The following is a 19,723-nucleotide window of genomic DNA, read 5'->3' as shown; positions in this document are numbered from 1 at the left end:
CAAAGCCACAACACTGCCATTAGAAGCAGCAATGCGATTGGTACAGACATCAACCCAACCAAATAATGTTTTATGATGAAAGAGTTCTAAGATTTAGCATGATGCAGTTATATGCAGTATTGTAACATTTATTTTCAGGTGACACGTTTTTATGCTTGGAACAGTGCAAATCACTTGATAGAAGGGTGTACGGTACCTGGTGATCATGCTAGCATTCAACAAGTAGTTCTGCTCGGTGAGTTCAGGATAGCTGACTGGGTAATGTGAAAGAAACAGCCTTTTCCTTCCCAGTACTATAACAACCAGGAAGAGTCAGGACAGGCTTCTCAACATCACAGACTCACCACCCAATATTAACCTGGTGAGGAGACATTGCGTACACTGAAGTGGGTGGCAAGCTGGAGCTCCACTGAGGAGGCCAGAGATGAAGAGTTTGGAGCCACTGATCCAGGGAGTCAGGCTGAACCAGGATCTAGGGGGCCAGGCGGAACCAGGAGCCAAGGAAGCAGCAAGGGACAGAAAGCAAGGCAGGCAGAGGAACAGGGTAATCAAGGAAGGAGGAGGAAGCAATTTCGAGAGAACAAGAAAGGAGAGAGACTGTCTCTCTGAACGGGAGAGAGAAAGCAGTCGAGAACAGGAAGCAAGAAATCAGACCGGGAGCCAGGGATTGCTATACTACTGGATTATGATTGGTTATTTACAACACGCTTGATACCCAGAGGTTTCGAAACGCAGACCATTTCATTAAAGGAATAGTGCGCTCAAAAACATTATTGTCCCGAGGGTTCAGGCATGTGTTTTTAAGCATATGTTGATTGATCGTACAAACATTTCCTATGCACCTTACCGTAGTTTTCCTCATTTTTACGAAATCAGGTAGCATGGTGCGGCCATCTTGTGCTAATTATATCCATTGCTGCATAAACCTTAGATTTGCTTTTCCAATCGTTTCACTGTCTTTTTTTGAGTATTCTGTGTTTCATTTCTGTGCTCTGGTCAGCTACCTTCGTTGCTCGTATACCGTGAGAACAGATACTAGTACTATCATTACTATCTATTTTTATTTTGTCCCATAATGGCAACAATACAGCCCTGCCAGTATGAGTCGGAGTATTCCGAGGCAGAATTACTTGAAAGAGAAAGATGTGGAAACGATGGGGCTTTGGACGACAGTTGGGGGGATGAATCAACAGATCAAGAGTTTGAGCCTACTCGCATGGACGGCGTCTCCACCTGGTGTACTTGCAATTGGTGCGTGGTAATGCCAACCGAGGAGGAGAACTGCTGCTGCCAAGAAAACTCTAGATGCTTGTCCTAGATATCGGAAGACGAGACACGACATGCAATGCGTTACCCAGCTGCATGACTTCAGGGCAGCCTGCCTCACACGGTCCGTGTTAAGGATTATGAAGGTGCTTATGCACGAACTTCGTGCAACAGTTCGCCCTCGCAATCCAAGTAATGAGTAAGTGTACTCTAGTTGTGATGCCACTTAGGCCACTAACATTTCATGGTTGTCTCCTATATTGTCATAACTTTGATCTATCACAGCCAAATGAATGTAGTCTTGCAGTTCTATACATCCTTCGCGATTTGGGGAAATCATAGTGGTCTTCTTATGTTTATTTCATGTACAACCATGAAGCAATATTTCTTTGTGTCCCAAATGTAATGGAATGCATAGTCATTCAATATTGTGATGTTTCTACACTTTAAAGCCCAAGTGGATTGATCCGTGAAGTAACATTTGTACTGGCAACAATGCCATTGGATACAAGATTGCATTTTCAACTAAGGTTTAATACACTTATCTTGTTCATTTAAAAACAGTTTGTATCTTTCTCTTCCACAGGTGGTACAGGCAGGTGGCCTATCGTTCGTTTAGATGGTGGCTTCATGGGAGGCTTGGACACCACGTTCAACGAGTAAAACCCGCCTTTGTCGTTGGTGCCATTAGAGACACATTCCCCAGTGACAGCGGTCAGTACAGGGGATTTTCCCATACTGTGCTGCAACCCGAAGTTTATAATGTTTAGTACATTTGTGCCATCAAAATCATCAACAAAATAGAATACAACTAAACTTTTATGAATAGTTGTTTCAATTTTTCAGTGAATGAAGTGTGTCTCCATTCATCAGGCCCTTTCCTACATGCCTCTTGGCCGTCCTCCTCTACCCTATCAATGACTGTTAGCACCTGTGGCCGTGCCCTCCCAAGGTGGCTGGCAGGGTGGGAACGGCCAAGGTGCCACACACCATGTACACTTCAAAGGTATCTTACGTGCAGGGTCCATTGTTCACATGACCTCCCCAGACCCAGTGTTTCCAGTCAGGTTCCTCTGAAGCAGACCCTGCCCCTGCAATCCACATAAGTGTGTCTCTCCTTTCAGCGGTGTTCCAGGCTTTGTCTGCACACCTCATGCCCATCCATCCCCCCACCAGAATCAACGGCAGTTTGCACCAGTGGACGTGCGCTGCCAAAGGGGGCTGACAGGGGTGGGAACGGCCAAGGTGCCAAACACCATGTACACTTCAAAGGTAACTTACGCGCAGGTGCCATTGTTCACAAGCCCTCCCCAGACCCAGTGTCTCCAGGCAGGCCCCCCTGAAGCAGTCCCTGCCCCTGCAATCCACATAAGTGTGTCTCTCCTTTCAGCGGTGTTCCGGGCCTTGTCTGTAGGCCTCATGCCCATCCATCCTCCCACCAGAATCATTGGCTGTTCGCACCAGTGGACGTGCGCTGCCAAAGGGGGCTGGCAGGGGTGGGAACGGCAAAGGTGTCAAACACCATGTACACTTCAAAGGTATCTTATGCGCAGGGGCCATTGTTCACATGCCCTCCCCAGACCCAGTGTCTCCAGACAGGCTCCCCTGAAGCAGACCCTACCCCTGCAATCCACATAAGTGTGTCTCTCCTTTCAGTGGTGTTCCGGGCCTTGTCTGCAGGCCTCATGCCCATCAATCCCCCCACCAGAATCATTGGCAGTTCGCACCAGTGGACGTGCGCTGCCAAAGGGTGCTGGCAGGGGTGGCAACGGCCAGGGTGCCAAACACCATGTACACTTCAAAGGTATCTTACGCGCAGGGCCCATTGTTCACATGCCCTCCCCAGACCCAGTGTCTCCAGACAGGCTCCCCTGATGCAGGCCAAGCCCATGCTATCCACATAAGACCACGCCATATACACGTCACTCATTCACATACACACCCACTTTTCTAATTCTTTATAAACCCCTTGATATTTTTCATGAGAACATCTGTGAGCACTGCAAGTCAACTTGTGAACGTGCTGCCTGAGAACATCTGTGACCACTGAAAGTCAGCTTGTCATTGTGCTACCTGTGAACATCTCCCTGTGCTCCTGCTACTAACTACCCTGCTTGCTGAATCTAACTGTTTGTTGCTCAAGGTAAGGACAAGTCACCTAATCATATCTTCTTGATCTCTACATTTCTATCTATTTCGAACGAATGTACTCAGTAGTGTAATGTTCATTCATCTCATTGCCATTACCATTGACTTGAGTTTAATTTGTTCTGTTCTCGATATATAGCCAGGGCTTTAAGTGGGCCGGGGCCTGCCGGGGCTGGGCCCCGGCAGGCTCTGAAATTTCGTTTTGAGGCGGGGCCCTGCCGGGGCCCACTAATCTCCTCTGGCAGCCCCGGCCACTACACGAAAAGGCATTTTTTTTCTATAGCCTGAAGCTCTTGCTCGTGAGCGAGAGCTTCAGGCTTCAGAAAAAAATGCCTTTTAGCCATAATGGTGGCGCCCCACCTGCGAGGCATCCCTTTAATGAAGTGATGCACGTGGGCCGGCGCCACCATTATGGAGAAAACGTGAGGCCGCTGGAAGGAGAGGCCTTGCTTTCTAAATACTGAAGCTCCCGCGGATTAGCGGGAGTTTCAGTCTTTAGGAAAAAGGCCTCTGCTTCCACTGGCCTCACCCTTTCAGCCTTAATGGTGACACTGCCCCTCCCCAGCTGGCGAGGGGCAGCATCACTATTAAGGCTGAATAGGCAAGGTACTGTCCCCTGCCAGGCAAGCCTATACAAAATAAATGCAGAGATCAGCACCCTCTCCTCCCATTGGGGAGAGGGTGCTAATCTCTACAAAAGGCTGCCTGGCAGGGGTGCCAGTAGCCCATTGAGCTGGGGCTCGTCAAGGGGGCGTGGCCTAACGGGCCATGAAGACCCCAGTTGTTAGGCCACGCCCCCCCCGATGAGCCCCAGCTCGATTTGTAGTGCCACTTAAGGCACTGTATATAGCAATTGTCATCAGTGTCAATTGTGATCAAATTGCATCCTTCGCAGACCGTGTATATAAGCATGTTTCCTTTAAATGCATGATACTACATTCAAGGGATGAGTAACATGTTACGATTTACGTCACATCAATCAATTGTGTATGAAAGTTATCATAGAATACAGTTGGCTACACTACACAGGTTTTGCTTCGGTGACCAAAACATAGACTGCATAGAAAAATGTATGATATAATTCCATCTTTCTCACGCTTTTATGTAAAATAATTTTTTAACAATGTGGACCTTTTTTTTGTACAGAATTTCCAACAATGCCTGCATGCATGGTTTACGGTTGCCATTCTATGACCCATAAGAAACCTAAATGCACAATAATGCATATATTCCAGAGGAATATAGAACTAAAAAGATAATGGGTCAGATATTGCAGATTTGCGCCGGAAGAGCTTGAAAGTAGAGCCCAGGATGTCTTGGGGGACTTCAGGGGTGATCGATTCCGCATCTGCAGCCTGCACTTTACCACGAACATGTATACCAATCGCAGTACACAAAGGAGCATCGACTCAGAACGTCTCATAAATTGCTTCCTAATGCAATTCCAACTCTATTCATGCACACGCTGCCTCATGTCAGTCATGGTTCATGATTTAGCTGTAGGCCTTGGGGTAGTGAACAGGTAACTACATGAACGGATTGGTGTTTTAGGTGTAAATGTCCCGTATAATACTTTTCATATTGACAAGATTGTATTGCTTTATTACAAGATTGTATTGCTTTATAACTAAACCCCATTTTGCTATAGATCTGTCCTTGGTTTTAGAAGCATCATAGAAAACAATTTATGGCCACAGAAAGCTATGCTATCGTGCCCTTGGAAATAACCATAATCTTTTCATAATCAGTTGCTTTACATGTCTAATTCAAATCTAATTTTCCCTTTACAACTCAATGACAATGCAGTGAATATGAAGGAGCAAGATTCTGCATCCATATCTTTCCCGGAGTCTACAACAACTTTGAGCACGTATCAGGTAGTTTTATTTTGCTATTCAGTTACGGAAATGTATTATGCATGGAATTAGAGATAATATGATAAAGTTTATGTATCCTGTCGTTTGTTTACATAATGTTTCATTTATGGGTTTTTATTGATATGTACCATTGTCTGCATCCCATTGTGTGTGTTCAATTTCACTTTTTTCATCCATACTAAAACAAGACAGTGTTACAGGGTGATGCTGGTACTTCTACTACAATTCCATCATCCTTTGAAGCTGATCCAGAGCATGAGGTATGCGTACTGACAGTTCCCTTGAATGAAAGAAAGTATATTGTACATCTGATACTATTAGACAGTGACATTATTATAAACAAGCATCTTTTGCAAAATGCTTGAGTGCAACATTAAAATCAGTGGGTTTCACACAGTGATCTTTGATCGAGTACATTAGCCATCAATCAGGTGAAATTCGAAATGCATATTTTGACTAAATGACGTACAAGTGTACGTGGGTATCTATGTAAGCCATGTGCTCAAGGAAATAATGTGATTTCAAATACGATTGACTTATTTTTAATCAATATTCTATTGTAGGGATGTATACAAGATCAGGAAATAGAAGAGGAGGCACGTGGATCTGAGATGGTGAACTAACTGGCTGGTGCAGTCGTTACAGTGAAGAATACGGTTTCACAGAAAATCAAGAAAGCAAGGGTAACTAACCAACAACTGCGATTACAAAAAGTGTTTTGGGCTGGTGTCTTCATAACATGCTTTTTAAAAATCTAAAGTACGATATACTGTATGTTGGTTTCACATTGAACATGTTTTTACAACCCATCTCCTAGAGACCCAGAAGTAAACAAACTATGATGACACAGACAACTAGTGAAACCCGAGATGCTGCTTGCCAAACTGATTTCACCATGGAGCGACTATTATTTGAGGCTCAGCGTGTTCAAATCAATACGCTGACTCGAGATGCTTATGCCCAATGGCCAGAAAATGAATTGAATGTGACCGGCAAAGCCAGCAAAGTGTTGTTGGACCATTGCTACAATGCGTGAACTCCACAAGATGAAGATGAAACTGAATATAATGATGATGCTTTTGAATTACTCGCAGACCACTTGACACAATTGACACCAGCAAAAGAAGGGCCACCCAACAAGCAATCGACATTGATGTTTTCTCCGATTCGTGTTCAAATAACACGAGCTGAAATAACAGAGACTGAAGCCTCAACACAATTGACTGAGGAACTTGCCAAAGATCTTGACTACAGTGCGTCCTGTTCGGCCGATATGTCCACCACAGTTGAGTCACAAACCACATTCATGCAGGACGATAGCCTAATACAGGAGCCCAAATACATTGTATTCGACAGCTGCCTGGTGGAGATTATACTGATGCTGAAATGTGTCCATCCAGTGAGGGGGGAAAGTATGCGGGAAGCCATTGTTGAATGTGACTCGTGTATCACAAGGCACTAACTTGAAAATACAAGCCACCTGTGATCTGCTCCATGCAAAATGCTCATGGTCCGCTCAACCGATGCTCGGGAAAGTGGCAGCTGGATATCTACTGTGTGCACCAGCTTTACTTTTCAATGGCTCTAGTTTCAGTAAGTTGTCCAGTTTCTGTCAATTTGTGGGACTCCAGTTTCTTTCTAAAACGCAGTACTACAAATATCAACGAGAATATTTATGCCCTGCTATTAGTGAAGCTTGGAAAATAGAACAAGTGTCAATTGAAAGGACATTCTCTGAAAAACAGTTCAAGCTAGCTGGCGATGGACAGTGTGACAGCCCCGGATTTTCAGCAAAGTACTGTACCTACCACTTTCAGGACATGGATAGTAAGAAAATTGTGAGTTCGGTGGTCGTGCAGGTGCCCGAATGTAAATCCTCAGTGGCCATGGAGAAACATGGTTTCATCAAATCCCTGGAAGATCTCAAATTGAGGGGAATGCAAATAGACCTCATAGCCACGGACAGACATACTTCAATAGCCAAGACCATGAGAGAGCAGTTTCCAAATATTTGCCATCAATTTGATGTATGGCACGTTGCCAAATCAATCAATAAAAAAATCTCAGCTGCTGGAAAAAAAAGGTTCTGAAAATATTTTACAGTGGTCCCAGTCTTTCAGCAACCATCTTTGGTGGAGCTCCAAAACTTGTGGTGAGTCTGTTGAAATTCTACTAGAAAAATGGCGGTCACTAATGCACCACTGTTCCAACGTTCACTCTTGGACAGAAAACCAACATTTCCACCAATGTGCACATGGGCCTTTGTCGGAGGAGCAGGAACTCAAGAAGAAGTGGTTGATTCCATCTTCACCTCCACACAAAGCCCTTGAGAAGATCGTGTTTGATAAAACTCTATCAAGACATCTGAAGGGACTCACAGAATTCTGTCACACGGGAGATTTGGAGGTGTTCCACAATATGTGCCTAAGTACAGGCCCAAGAGATTGCATTTTGGCATAGACGGGATGCAATATAGGAAATTACTAGCAGTATTAGCGCATAACAAGAACGTAGGGTGTGAACAATCGAGGACTGCGGGAAACTTTGGGATGCTTCGTTACACAATGGCCTTTATGAAAAGAAGCAAAAAATGGGTGGTCAAGCCAATATACCATGAAATGGAATTCGATTTTGTGAAAGATATTATTTTGACTGTTTTGGACATACATACTCATGGAATCGCGCACGATTTTGTTCGAGAAGACACATACATTGCCACAAAACATTGCAAACGTGCCCTGTTCACCGATAGCAGAGCTTGTGGAACAGTTCTCTTCCCAGTTCAAATGATTAGCAGTTATTTATTTGTTCTACAATGTTTATATAAAGTGTCCAAATAAAGCGTCCAATTTGTCTTTTGAAATCTATCCTCTTTGTCAATTTTCTTTGCAAGAAGTGCCTTTTGGAGAATGACATACAGTGTAACGCTGTGCTTTCACACTTCCCAGTTTCGTCGAGCTCTTGTGGGTCCCTCACTGATCGTGGGAGGGTCAGATGGATAACAGCATGAAAGCAACTTTGGGGTTCTGCAGTTGCCTTACCAAACACTTGCCCAAATAGCTGAATAACTATGCGTCCCACAAAAGGAATGAGACCTAGGCTAGATAAGATACTTGGCATGCAAGAACTACTGACTGTAAGCAATACAACGCATCCAAGGGGGTTGTTTGTGAGAAATAGGTGCATTCTGACCTATATTTTCATGGGGACATGTGTTAGTGGTCATTGCTTATGCAAGAAAGGAGTGTGTCGGTTGAGCCCCCCATACATTCTATGCGAAAGGGACCACTTGCTCTTGCACTCGTGGGGGACTCCTCCTTCGCCCTTCTGCAGCCATGGGGAAGAAGGCCCTGACATAAGCAGAGGTGTGGCTATTGCTAGACACACTTTGACTCCATTTTGTGTACCCTCGACTCCAACTTTGGACTAGGCCGCATTCTGGCATTGCAGAGTCTCCCCTCCCCTCAGCAGCGCCGCGCACAGTGAGCACTGACAGCCCCCACCTTTTTCCTCCTGCGCCTGTGCCTCCCAAGTCCATTTCTCACAGATGCGCTGAGACAAGATGTTGCGAGCAAAGAATGTATTAATTTCATTCTTCCTCTGAGATCACTGTCCTGTGTGTGACTGGGCCAAACCATGACTTGTAGTTCATCCATCTCAACAAATCTGCTCCTGCACCCCTTTGGGCGATGATAGTGCCTTTGTGATCGACATTAATGATACACCTAGAGGATGAGAAGTATGCTAGAAGTACTTCCCACCTAGTGCCACCATTAATGGGTGAGGAGGAGAAAGGGGAGAGAGTGGAGACTAGATGGGGGTCCATAGGTCAGGGGAGGGGACAGAAAAATGGATGTCAGCAATAATCTGCCTGGAAGTAGCATTGACGTAGGTGTCAGCAATAGGTAGGCCTGGGTTGGAGTCCGGGAGAGCTTTTACAGCTTCTTTCTTCCAGACCTTGTGAGAGAGGTGGGATAGGTGATAGAGTAGCAGTTGGAGCAGATAGGGGAGATAGAGAGTGCCATGAAAGTAGTGGAGGAGAGAGCGACAGACAGGAGAGCTGCACAATGCACAGGAATTCACCAAGTGGCCGAGCAGCCAGGCATGCACAGAAGAAGAAGATGTGAAATGGAAGACAATCAATGCCGGATCTAAAAGTACACCTAAATTTGGATTTGCAGAAGAGTACTACAATGCAGCACAAACATGGGGAATAAAAAGATTTAAACACCCACCTAAATTCGAATTTGCAGTAGAGTACTAAAATGCAGCAAACAATGAATGGGGAATGCAAAGAGTTAAAAGTACACAAAAAGGATAATGCAAGGATTTAAAAGCACACCTAAATTCGAATTTGCAATAGAGTACTAAAATGCAGCACAAAATGGTGGATGCAAAGATTTAAAATCACACCTAAATTCGATTTTCATGCAGGCCCTAAAATGAGGCAGAACAACAATCGATGTATGGAAGAGAGCACAGCAAGAAGAAACATTTCAAGTGGTGCAGAATACATTAGGATGGCTTAAGTAGTCCAAATAAAGCTGTCAGCCAACATAGCAGCAAAAAGTAGAAAACAAGCACGTAAATGCGAAGGTACTCGTAACCCATGCTGTAGTGGGGAGAGCGACCTGCAGTTTCACTGTCCATGAGAGGAAAGGGTCAGTATTAGCCAGTCAGAGTTTTCAGAGGAGGGCAAATGCAGAGGCACGTAGTTGGAGGGATGAGGTTAAATGCAGTGTGACATAAAAGTCAGATAGAAACCAAGAGGATGGTGAGGCAGGTTAATGGCAGGAAGGTTGCAGTAACTGAGTGACACGCAGAGTGTAGGCTGGGATGAACGGGCCTCGAGGCTGCAAGGTAAGTCGGATCGTAAAGGAGGGCGCTCGTGTGGACCAGAGCACGGCAAGTAGTTGGATGTGACTGAGATGCGGGCATGCTAGCCCCAGTGAAGAGGGAAGAGAGGACAATAGGTGTTGGAGCATCATAGAAAGAGAGCTGGTGCTTACCCAGTGTGCAAAGTCAAAAGCGGTGGATGTTTCATCGTGGGAGGACACCCACTCAGGCAGCCCAGCCCCGGAGAGGGCCAGACAGACAGGGGTGGGCAAGACCCTTTCAGGTAGCCCTTTGAGGGGGCTGGCGATTGTGCAGGAAGTAGAGTGAGGCCTGCCAATCAGCACAGGCCTCGTTGGTAGCTGGATCAGCTGTTTTGTGTGCCGCACGGGGTGGCCAGGTTGCAATGTCCCTCACCGGTTCTGTGCTTTGGTACACCACGTGAGTTACAGCGTCCAGATGGAGAGGGCACAGTAGAAATGTTGAAAAGAAGGCTCTCTCAACAGAGTTCAGCTTTTACAGTGAAAGCCCTTGAGGGGGCCGGCGATTGCCTGCCGGCTCTGGCTTGCCATGCAGGAAGTAGATTGCAGCCTGCCAATCAGAGTGGGACTGATTGGGAGCTGGATCTGCTGTTTTGTGTGCTGCACGGGCGGCCATGTCGCAATGTCCCTCGCCTGTTCTGCGCTCTGGTACACCGTGTGAGGTGCGGCATCCAGATGGAGAGGACATAGTAGGCATGACAGAAGCGCTAGTGCGGGAAACTCAATGTGTACCCAGCTACACCAAATTTGTCATAGGGTTTCGCTGTATTCTAATGGCAGGGGTGTTGAGACAAGTCTTGTGTTTCAGTGCGTGAAGCTAAGGGACCAGCCAGACCGAATTTGTCATAGCCGTAGCTGCATTCTAGAGTGTGTGGTTGGAAAGCCGTGCCTGCGGTCAATGTCTACAGAAGTGGTGCGTTTATACATAACTTAAACTCGGAAGGAGTTTATCTTCGATATCGCTGTGTCCGATTTTTCTGGCACTATGGGCCGGCTACCCCTTAGTTTTCCAGGGTGATAGGCTGGTTGTCCAAGAGCATCTTCTAGTACGGCAGGCATGCTACCATGGAAGGACCAGGCTAATGGGATTCTTTGAGTGCAAGAGGCAAATAAATTAAATAGACTTAGCTTCAACGTGTCTTCCACGTTCTAAAGATGCGAACCAAGTAATCTAATAAGCGCAATGTCAAGGGATACTTGCATGTAACCACTGTGCGTTTCAACAGCTCAGTCAACAGAATGGTGCACTTTCCCCTTCAGCTAATTCCCGGTGGTTTGTGTAAAAGTCCCTGCTACCTCGAACGCTGCCAAGCACTAGATGTACCTTGCAGACCCTGAAGTGGTACAATGCAGGCCTGGATGCTAGGACAACTGGTAATTAAGAAGCTTCCTACACAAGGAGTGTACAGGCCCTCGCCCAGTACCAATCCAACATCCTCTGATTGAAAGTCATCCCTAAAGGTGGTAACGCATTTAAAACTAGGTGTAACCCAATGGGCAAAGGGCAAAAGCACTTTGATGGACACAGACCTTTGAGCAATAAGCTCAAAAGGGCATCATGCCTCTTGCGCAAACCAGATTGTGCAATGGCAACCGAACATTGAAAGTGATTATAAAGTGGCAGCCAGCTAAGGATTTGGCCACATCGGAAGCATTGCCAAAGATTGCCCAGGTTCTCGAAAACGTGTGCAGCCTTGTAAAAGTCCAAACGTCTTCATGGCCAATCGTTTCGTCAGGTCCAGAAGACATAGCGCTTGCCCAGCAATTACTAAACAGGTAAGCTGCCCCATAGATAGGAAAGAGGTTTTACAATATTGTAAGGGCCTGGACAAAGAATCTATCTTCTTTTTCGTGAAGTCTACAGTCAATTAGCACTCCAGTTGGGCATCTGTTTTAGGATTGTTTACCGTATTTGTTGTCAGCAAAGGATATACCTGGTATTGTGACTGTCCAACACCTCCAATGTTCATTTTTCCTTTCTTTTGGTATATACCTTTATGCGACAAACCCTAAGTAAGTCTTCAATAAAACAAAAGAGTGGGTTCAATGATCTAGACAGTTTGTCATTCCATCAGTGTTATATTTCATGTTCTTATCTCATTTCCATGTTTCCATCCTTCTCATCTCTCACATTTCATTCTCTCTACAAATGTTTCTCCTCACTTTTATTGCGGATCATCAGGAGAGAATCTATAACCCGAAATTTAAACCTATTGTTATTTTTAATTCGTCAGATTTTGCTTTTGTTATTTGTCTTCTTTTAGCATTTAACCAATAAGTATTGGATTCATTCGTAGTATGCCACTACATTTCCAGTGGACCCAAATACACTGTGCCTCATCTGGGAATCCGCTTGTCCCTGTCAGTACCGCAGTTCCGTGATTACGCCATACCGTGGAAGCAGGTGGCAGAGAGCAAAGCTGGAGCATAGCACAGAGGCACGCAACTACAAATGAGTGCAGTGCTACAAGTGGGAGGGTGCACAGCACTGCATTTGCACAACTGGGAATCAATGTCAGGAGAGGCTTGGGCATGCACTGAATGATCAGGTTATCACGTGGAACAGATTGGCGGCCCTCAACACATCCACATTTTTCTGCAGAAGATATCACTCTGTCGAATGCATTAACAGCCTACACTTGGATGACAAAAAGGTACACATTAGGTCAAATACATTGCTTCCATAATGCTTGTGCGAGTGCAGAATGGAGTCATTTTTATTTTCCTTATTCAGCCTTCAATCATCTCTGGGACTGTGCGGAATGAAAGTAATCAGGTCCTAAGCAGGTTAATGAGAAGTAGGTCTTTGTATGCGATAAGACCCCATTACGACCCCATTACGACTGGCCGAGCATAGAGCTGATTGGGGAGGGGTGAAGGCACAGAGAGAATCGGTCTTCTACTCCCTTCTCTACATCAGGTGTAGCTGAGGGGCAGAGTGGAGTACCCTTTAGTGCCAGGCCTGTAACTAGGAATAGTGCCCTCTTAGAAAGCAGTTGACCTCCTTCTCTGGTGTCTCATTCGTTGTGGAAGAGCAGCCAATCACCCTTGAGGTGCGGTATAGGTACCAGGGAACAGCGGCATCTGTGACATGCCGATACCCTAGCCCCTGGAGACCAATTCCTAAAGAACTAAAAAACGTAATGGACGCAATGTTTAGCATTATGTGGCTTAAGGGTACCACACGGTAGGCAGGGCGAGATTAACGACCTTTGGAGGGTAGTCTCCCAAATCGTCAGTGTATGCAGGAATGATATTGCTTGCAGGAAAGGTGACAGTGAAAGAATGGCTGGGCAAGACCACGGTTGCTCCATCTTGAACGATGCAGGTGTCTGGGCAAAGTACTTTGAAAGAAAAGTATGGCCAAAGGACTCAGACTATTTTGCAAGAAGTGTTTCACTGGGTTGAATGTGATATTGTTTTTAAGACAACCTGTTGTAGAAATGTCATTGAAAAAATAAAGAGTGTTTAAATATTGTGTGCTGATAAAAACATTGGCATTTTTCAAAAACATTGCTCATAAAACATTGTTGGAAATCATGATGTTCTGGAGATGGAGGAATCAAATATTGGTTATTTGTGTAAGCCCTTAAGTGAAAAGAACAAAGACATGTCAAACAGTGATTAACCAAGTGTGGAAATGTGTAACTGCTTACACAAGCGAGATAAGAATCACTCCACTTCAGCCTCAAGCAAGTCTGCTCCAGCAAGAGAGATTTATGATCACAAAAATGCTGCTCTGTGCAAAATCCTCTTGTGTAATCCCAGTTATAACACATTCCAGTAGTCTAGTTTTGCACCTATGATTGCCCTTGCAAATAGATGCACAATTCTTTACTGATACCAGATGACATATGTGCCTCAGCAACATTAAATGGTCCAATGAAGGAAGACGTCATCAGTGAATCTATCTGGGGTGTCATGGACAAGTTAGAGCCAAACAAGATTCCAAAGGACTTTAACTTATCAGAGGTTTCTAGGCATTTGTGAGCCAACTGAATATGAGAGGTGTCTATGCGTTCTTCAGCCAAATGAATATGGGAGGTGTCTATGCGTTCTTCAGCCAAATGAATATGGGAGGTGTCTATGCATTCTTCAGCCAAATGAATATGGGAGGTGTCTATGCGTTCTTGCGCCAACTGAATATGAGAGGTGTCTATGCGTTCTTGAGCCAACTGAATATGAGAGGTGTCTATGCGTTTTTGTGCCAACTGAATAAGAGAGGAGTCTATGCGTTTTTGAGCCAACTGAATATGAGAGGTGTCTATGCGTTCTTGAGCCAACTGAATATGAGAGGTTTCTATGCGTCCTTGAGCCAACTGAATATGAGAGATGTCTATGCGTTCCTCAGCCAGATGAATATGGGAGGTGTCTATGCGTTCTTGAGCCAACTGAATATGAGAGGTGTCTATGCGTTTTTGTGCCAACTGAATATGAGAGGAGTCTATGCGTTTTTGAGCCAACTGAATATGAGAGGTGTCTATGCGTTCTTGAGCCAACTGAATATGAGAGGTTTCTATGCGTCCTTGAGCCAACTGAATATGAGAGATGTCTATGCGTTCTTCAGCCAGATGAATATGGGAGGTGTCTATGCGTTCTTCAGCCAAATGAATATGGGAGGTGTCTATGCGTTCTTCAGCCAACTGAATATGAGAGGCGTCTATGCGTTCTTCAGCCAAATGAATATGAGAGGTGTCTATGCGTTCTTGCGCCAACTGAATATGAGAGGTGTCTATGCGTTCTTGAGCCAACTGAATATGAGAGGTGTCTATGCGTTTTTGTGCCAACTGTATATGAGAGCAGTCTATGCATTCTTGAGCCAACTGAATATGAGAGGTGTCTATGCGTTCTTGAGCCAACTGAATATGAGAGGTTTCTATGCGTCCTTGAGCCAACTGAATATGAGAGATGTCTATGTGTTCTTGAGCCAACTGAATATGAGAGGTGTCTATGCGTTCTTGCGCCAACTGAATATGAGAGGTGTCTATGCGTTCTTGAGCCAACTGAATATGAGAGGTGTCTATGCGTTTTTGTGCCAACTGAATATGAGAGGAGTCTATGCGTTTTTGAGCCAACTGAATATGAGAGGTGTCTATGCGTTCTTGAGCCAACTGAATATGAGAGGTTTCTATGCGTCCTTGAGCCAACTGAATATGAGAGATGTCTATGCGTTCTTCAGCCAGATGAATATGGGAGGTGTCTATGCGTTCTTCAGCCAAATGAATATGGGAGGTGTCTATGCGTTCTTCAGCCAACTGAATATGAGAGGCGTCTATGCGTTCTTCAGCCAAATGAATATGAGAGGTGTCTATGCGTTCTTGCGCCAACTGAATATGAGAGGTGTCTATGCGTTCTTGAGCCAACTGAATATGAGAGGTGTCTATGCGTTTTTGTGCCAACTGAATATGAGAGGAGTCTATGCGTTCTTGAGCCAACTGAATATGAGAGGTGTCTATGCGTTCTTGAGCCAACTGAATATGAGAGGTTTCTATGCGTCCTTGAGCCAACTGAATATGAGAGATGTCTATGCGTTTTTGTGCCAACTGAATATGAGAGGAGTCTATGCGTTTTTGAGCCAACTGAATATGAGAGGTGTCTATGCGTTCTTGAGCCAACTGAATATGAGAGGTTTCTATGCGTCCTTGAGCCAACTGAATATGAGAGATGTCTATGCGTTCTTCAGCCAGATGAATATGGGAGGAGTCTATGCGTTTTTGAGCCAACTGAATATGAGAGGTGTCTATGCGTTCTTGAGCCAACTGAATATGAGAGGTGTCTATGCGTTCTTCAGCCAAATGAATATGGGAGGTGTCTATGCGTTCTTCAGCCAAATGAATATGGGAGGTGTCTATGCATTCTTCAGCCAAATGAATATGGGAGGTGTCTATGCGTTCTTGCGCCAACTGAATATGAGAGGTGTCTATGCGTTCTTGAGCCAACTGAATATGAGAGGTGTCTATGCGTTTTTGTGCCAACTGAATATGAGAGGAGTCTATGCGTTTTTGAGCCAACTGAATATGAGAGGTGTCTATGCGTTCTTGAGCCAACTGAATATGAGAGGTTTCTATGCGTCCTTGAGCCAACTGAATATGAGAGATGTCTATGCGTTCCTCAGCCAGATGAATATGGGAGGTGTCTATGCGTTCTTGAGCCAACTGAATATGAGAGGTGTCTATGCGTTTTTGTGCCAACTGAATATGAGAGGAGTCTATGCGTTTTTGAGCCAACTGAATATGAGAGGTGTCTATGCGTTCTTGAGCCAACTGAATATGAGAGGTTTCTATGCGTCCTTGAGCCAACTGAATATGAGAGATGTCTATGCGTTCTTCAGCCAGATGAATATGGGAGGTGTCTATGCGTTCTTCAGCCAAATGAATATGGGAGGTGTCTATGCGTTCTTCAGCCAACTGAATATGAGAGGCGTCTATGCGTTCTTCAGCCAAATGAATATGAGAGGAGTCTATGCGTTCTTGCGCCAACTGAATATGAGAGGTGTCTATGCGTTCTTGAGCCAACTGAATATGAGAGGTGTCTATGCGTTTTTGTGCCAACTGTATATGAGAGCAGTCTATGCATTCTTGAGCCAACTGAATATGAGAGGCGTCTATGCGTTCTTGAGCCAACTGAATATGAGAGGTTTCTATGCATCCTTGAGCCAACTGAATATGAGAGATGTCTATGTGTTCTTGAGCCAACTGAATATGAGAGGTGTCTATGCGTTCTTGCGCCAACTGAATATGAGAGGTGTCTATGCGTTCTTGAGCCAACTGAATATGAGAGGTGTCTATGCGTTTTTGTGCCAACTGAATATGAGAGGAGTCTATGCGTTTTTGAGCCAACTGAATATGAGAGGTGTCTATGCGTTCTTGAGCCAACTGAATATGAGAGGTTTCTATGCGTCCTTGAGCCAACTGAATATGAGAGATGTCTATGCGTTCTTCAGCCAGATGAATATGGGAGGTGTCTATGCGTTCTTCAGCCAAATGAATATGGGAGGTGTCTATGCGTTCTTCAGCCAACTGAATATGAGAGGCGTCTATGCGTTCTTCAGCCAAATGAATATGAGAGGTGTCTATGCGTTCTTGCGCCAACTGAATATGAGAGGTGTCTATGCGTTCTTGAGCCAACTGAATATGAGAGGTGTCTATGCGTTTTTGTGCCAACTGAATATGAGAGGAGTCTATGCGTTCTTGAGCCAACTGAATATGAGAGGTGTCTATGCGTTCTTGAGCCAACTGAATATGAGAGGTTTCTATGCGTCCTTGAGCCAACTGAATATGAGAGATGTCTATGTGTTCTTGAGCCAACTGAATATGAGAGGTGTCTATGCGTTCTTCAGCCAAATGAATATGAGAGGTGTCTATGCGTTCTTGCGCAAACTGAATATGAGAGGTGTCTATGCGTTCTTGAGCCAACTGAATATGAGAGGTGTCTATGCGTTCTTGAGCCAACTGAATATGAGAGGTGTCTATGCGTTCTTGGGCCAACTGAATATGAGAGGTGTCTATGCGTTCTTCAGCCAAATGAATATGAGAGGTGTCTATGCGTTCTTGCGCCAACTGAATATGAGAGGTGTCTATGCGTTTTTGTGTCAACTGAATATGAGAGGTGTCTATGCGTTCTTGAGCCAACTGAATATGAGAGGTGTCTATGCGTTCTTGAGCCAACTGAATATGAGAGGTTTCTATGCGTCCTTGAGCCAACTGAATATGAGAGATGTCTATGTGTTCTTGAGCCAACTGAATATGAGAGGTGTCTATGCGTTCTTGAGCCAAATGAATATGAGAGGTGTCTATGCGTTTTTGTGCCAACTGAATATGAGAGGTGTCTATGCGTTCTTGAGCCAACTGAATATGAGAGGTGTCTATGCGTTCTTGAGCCAATTGAATATGAGAGGTTTCTATGCGTCCTTGAGCCAACTGAATATGAGAGATGTCCATGTGTTCTTGAGCCAACTGAATATGAGAGGTGTCTATGCGTTCTTCAGCCAAATGAATATGAGAGGTGTCTATGCGTTCTTGCGCCAACTGAATATGAGAGGTGTCTATGCGTTCTTGAGCCAACTGAATATGAGAGGTGTCTATGCATTCTTGAGCCAACTGAATATGAGAGGTGTCTATGCGTTCTTGCGCCAACTGAATATGAGAGGTGTCTATGCGTTCTTCAGCCAAATGAATATGAGAGGTGTCTATGCGTTCTTGCGCCAACTGAATATGAGAGGTGTCTATGCGTTTTTGTGTCAACTGAATATGAGAGGTGTCTATGCGTTCTTGAGCCAACTGAATATGAGAGGTGTCTATGCGTTCTTGAGCCAACTGAATATGAGAGGTTTCTATGCGTCCTTGAGCCAACTGAATATGAGAGATGTCTATGTGTTCTTGAGCCAACTGAATATGAGAGGTGTCTATGCGTTCTTGAGCCAAATGAATATGAGAGGTGTCTATGCGTTTTTGTGCCAACTGAATATGAGAGGTGTCTATGCGTTCTTGAGCCAACTGAATATGAGAGGTGTCTATGCGTTCTTGAGCCAACTGAATATGAGAGGTTTCTATGCGTTCTTGAGCCAACTGATTATGAGAATAGGAAGAGGTAATATCTAGACTTAAGTGGTTGGTATGGAGTAGAAGAAACTTAGTTTTGGATGTATTTAGTTTGAGAATGTTTGCCTTCATCCATTGCTCAATATGCAGAAAGATATCTCTGCATGTTGTTAAATGTTCCTCTGGAGTGCCTGTATGTTGCAGGATGATTCATTTCAGCCAAATGAATATGAGAGGTGTCTATGCGTTCTTGCGCCAACTGAATATGAGAGGTGTCTATGCGTTCTTGAGCCAACTGAATATGAGAGGTGTCTATGCGTTCTTGAGCCAACTGAATATGAGAGGTTTCTATGCGTTCTTGAGCCAACTGATTATGAGAATAGGAAGAGGTAATATCTAGACTTAAGTGGTTGGTATGGAGTAGAAGAAACTTAGTTTTGGATGTATTTAGTTTGAGAATGTTTGCCTTCATCCATTGCTCAATATGCAGAAAGATATCTCTGTATGTTGTTAAATGTTCCTCTGGAGTGCCTGTATGTTGCAGGATGATTCATTTCAGCCAAATGAATATGAGAGGTGTCTATGCGTTCTTGCGCCAACTGAATATGAGAGGTGTCTATGCGTTCTTGAGCCAACTGAATATGAGAGGTGTCTATGCGTTCTTGAGCCAACTGAATATGAGAGGTTTCTATGTGTTCTTGAGCCAACTGATTATGAGAATAGGAAGAGGTAATATCTAGACTTAAGTGGTTGGTATGGAGTAGAAGAAACTTAGTTTTGGATGTATTTAGTTTGAGAATGTTTGCCTTCATCCATTGCTCAATATGCAGAAAGATATCTCTGCATGTTGTTAAATGTTCCTCTGGAGTGCCTGTATGTTGCAGGATGATCTGTGTATCATCAGCATAATCTTGGAACTTCAGCCCGAGGTTGGTTAACAACTCACACAATGGCGTCATATACAAGTTGAAAAGAATCAGGGAGAGGCAGGATCTCTGAGGTACTCTGCGTTCTAATG

The 19,723-nt window shown here is 44.6% G+C and overlaps 1 protein-coding gene across 1 annotated transcript; it reads right to left on the bottom strand.

The window, feature by feature from the left end:
• Positions 1-13,965: 13,965 nt before the first annotated feature.
• LOC138480614 (centromere-associated protein E-like) lies at positions 13,966-18,837 on the bottom strand. The gene has a single exon (XM_069612314.1). The coding sequence runs from the start codon at positions 18,835-18,837 to the stop codon at positions 13,966-13,968; it is 4,872 nt and encodes a 1,623-aa protein (XP_069468415.1).
• Between the last annotated feature and the right edge of the window lie 886 nt (positions 18,838-19,723).

This window comes from Ambystoma mexicanum, chromosome 5p (assembly GCF_040938575.1).
Source record: "Ambystoma mexicanum isolate Mex_15411 chromosome 5p, UKY_AmexF1_1, whole genome shotgun sequence".
In the NCBI taxonomy this organism is placed as follows: domain Eukaryota; kingdom Metazoa; phylum Chordata; class Amphibia; order Caudata; family Ambystomatidae; genus Ambystoma; species Ambystoma mexicanum.
The sequence above is the reverse complement of the archived record's forward strand: the minus strand, read 5'-3'. Positions and strand labels throughout refer to the sequence as shown.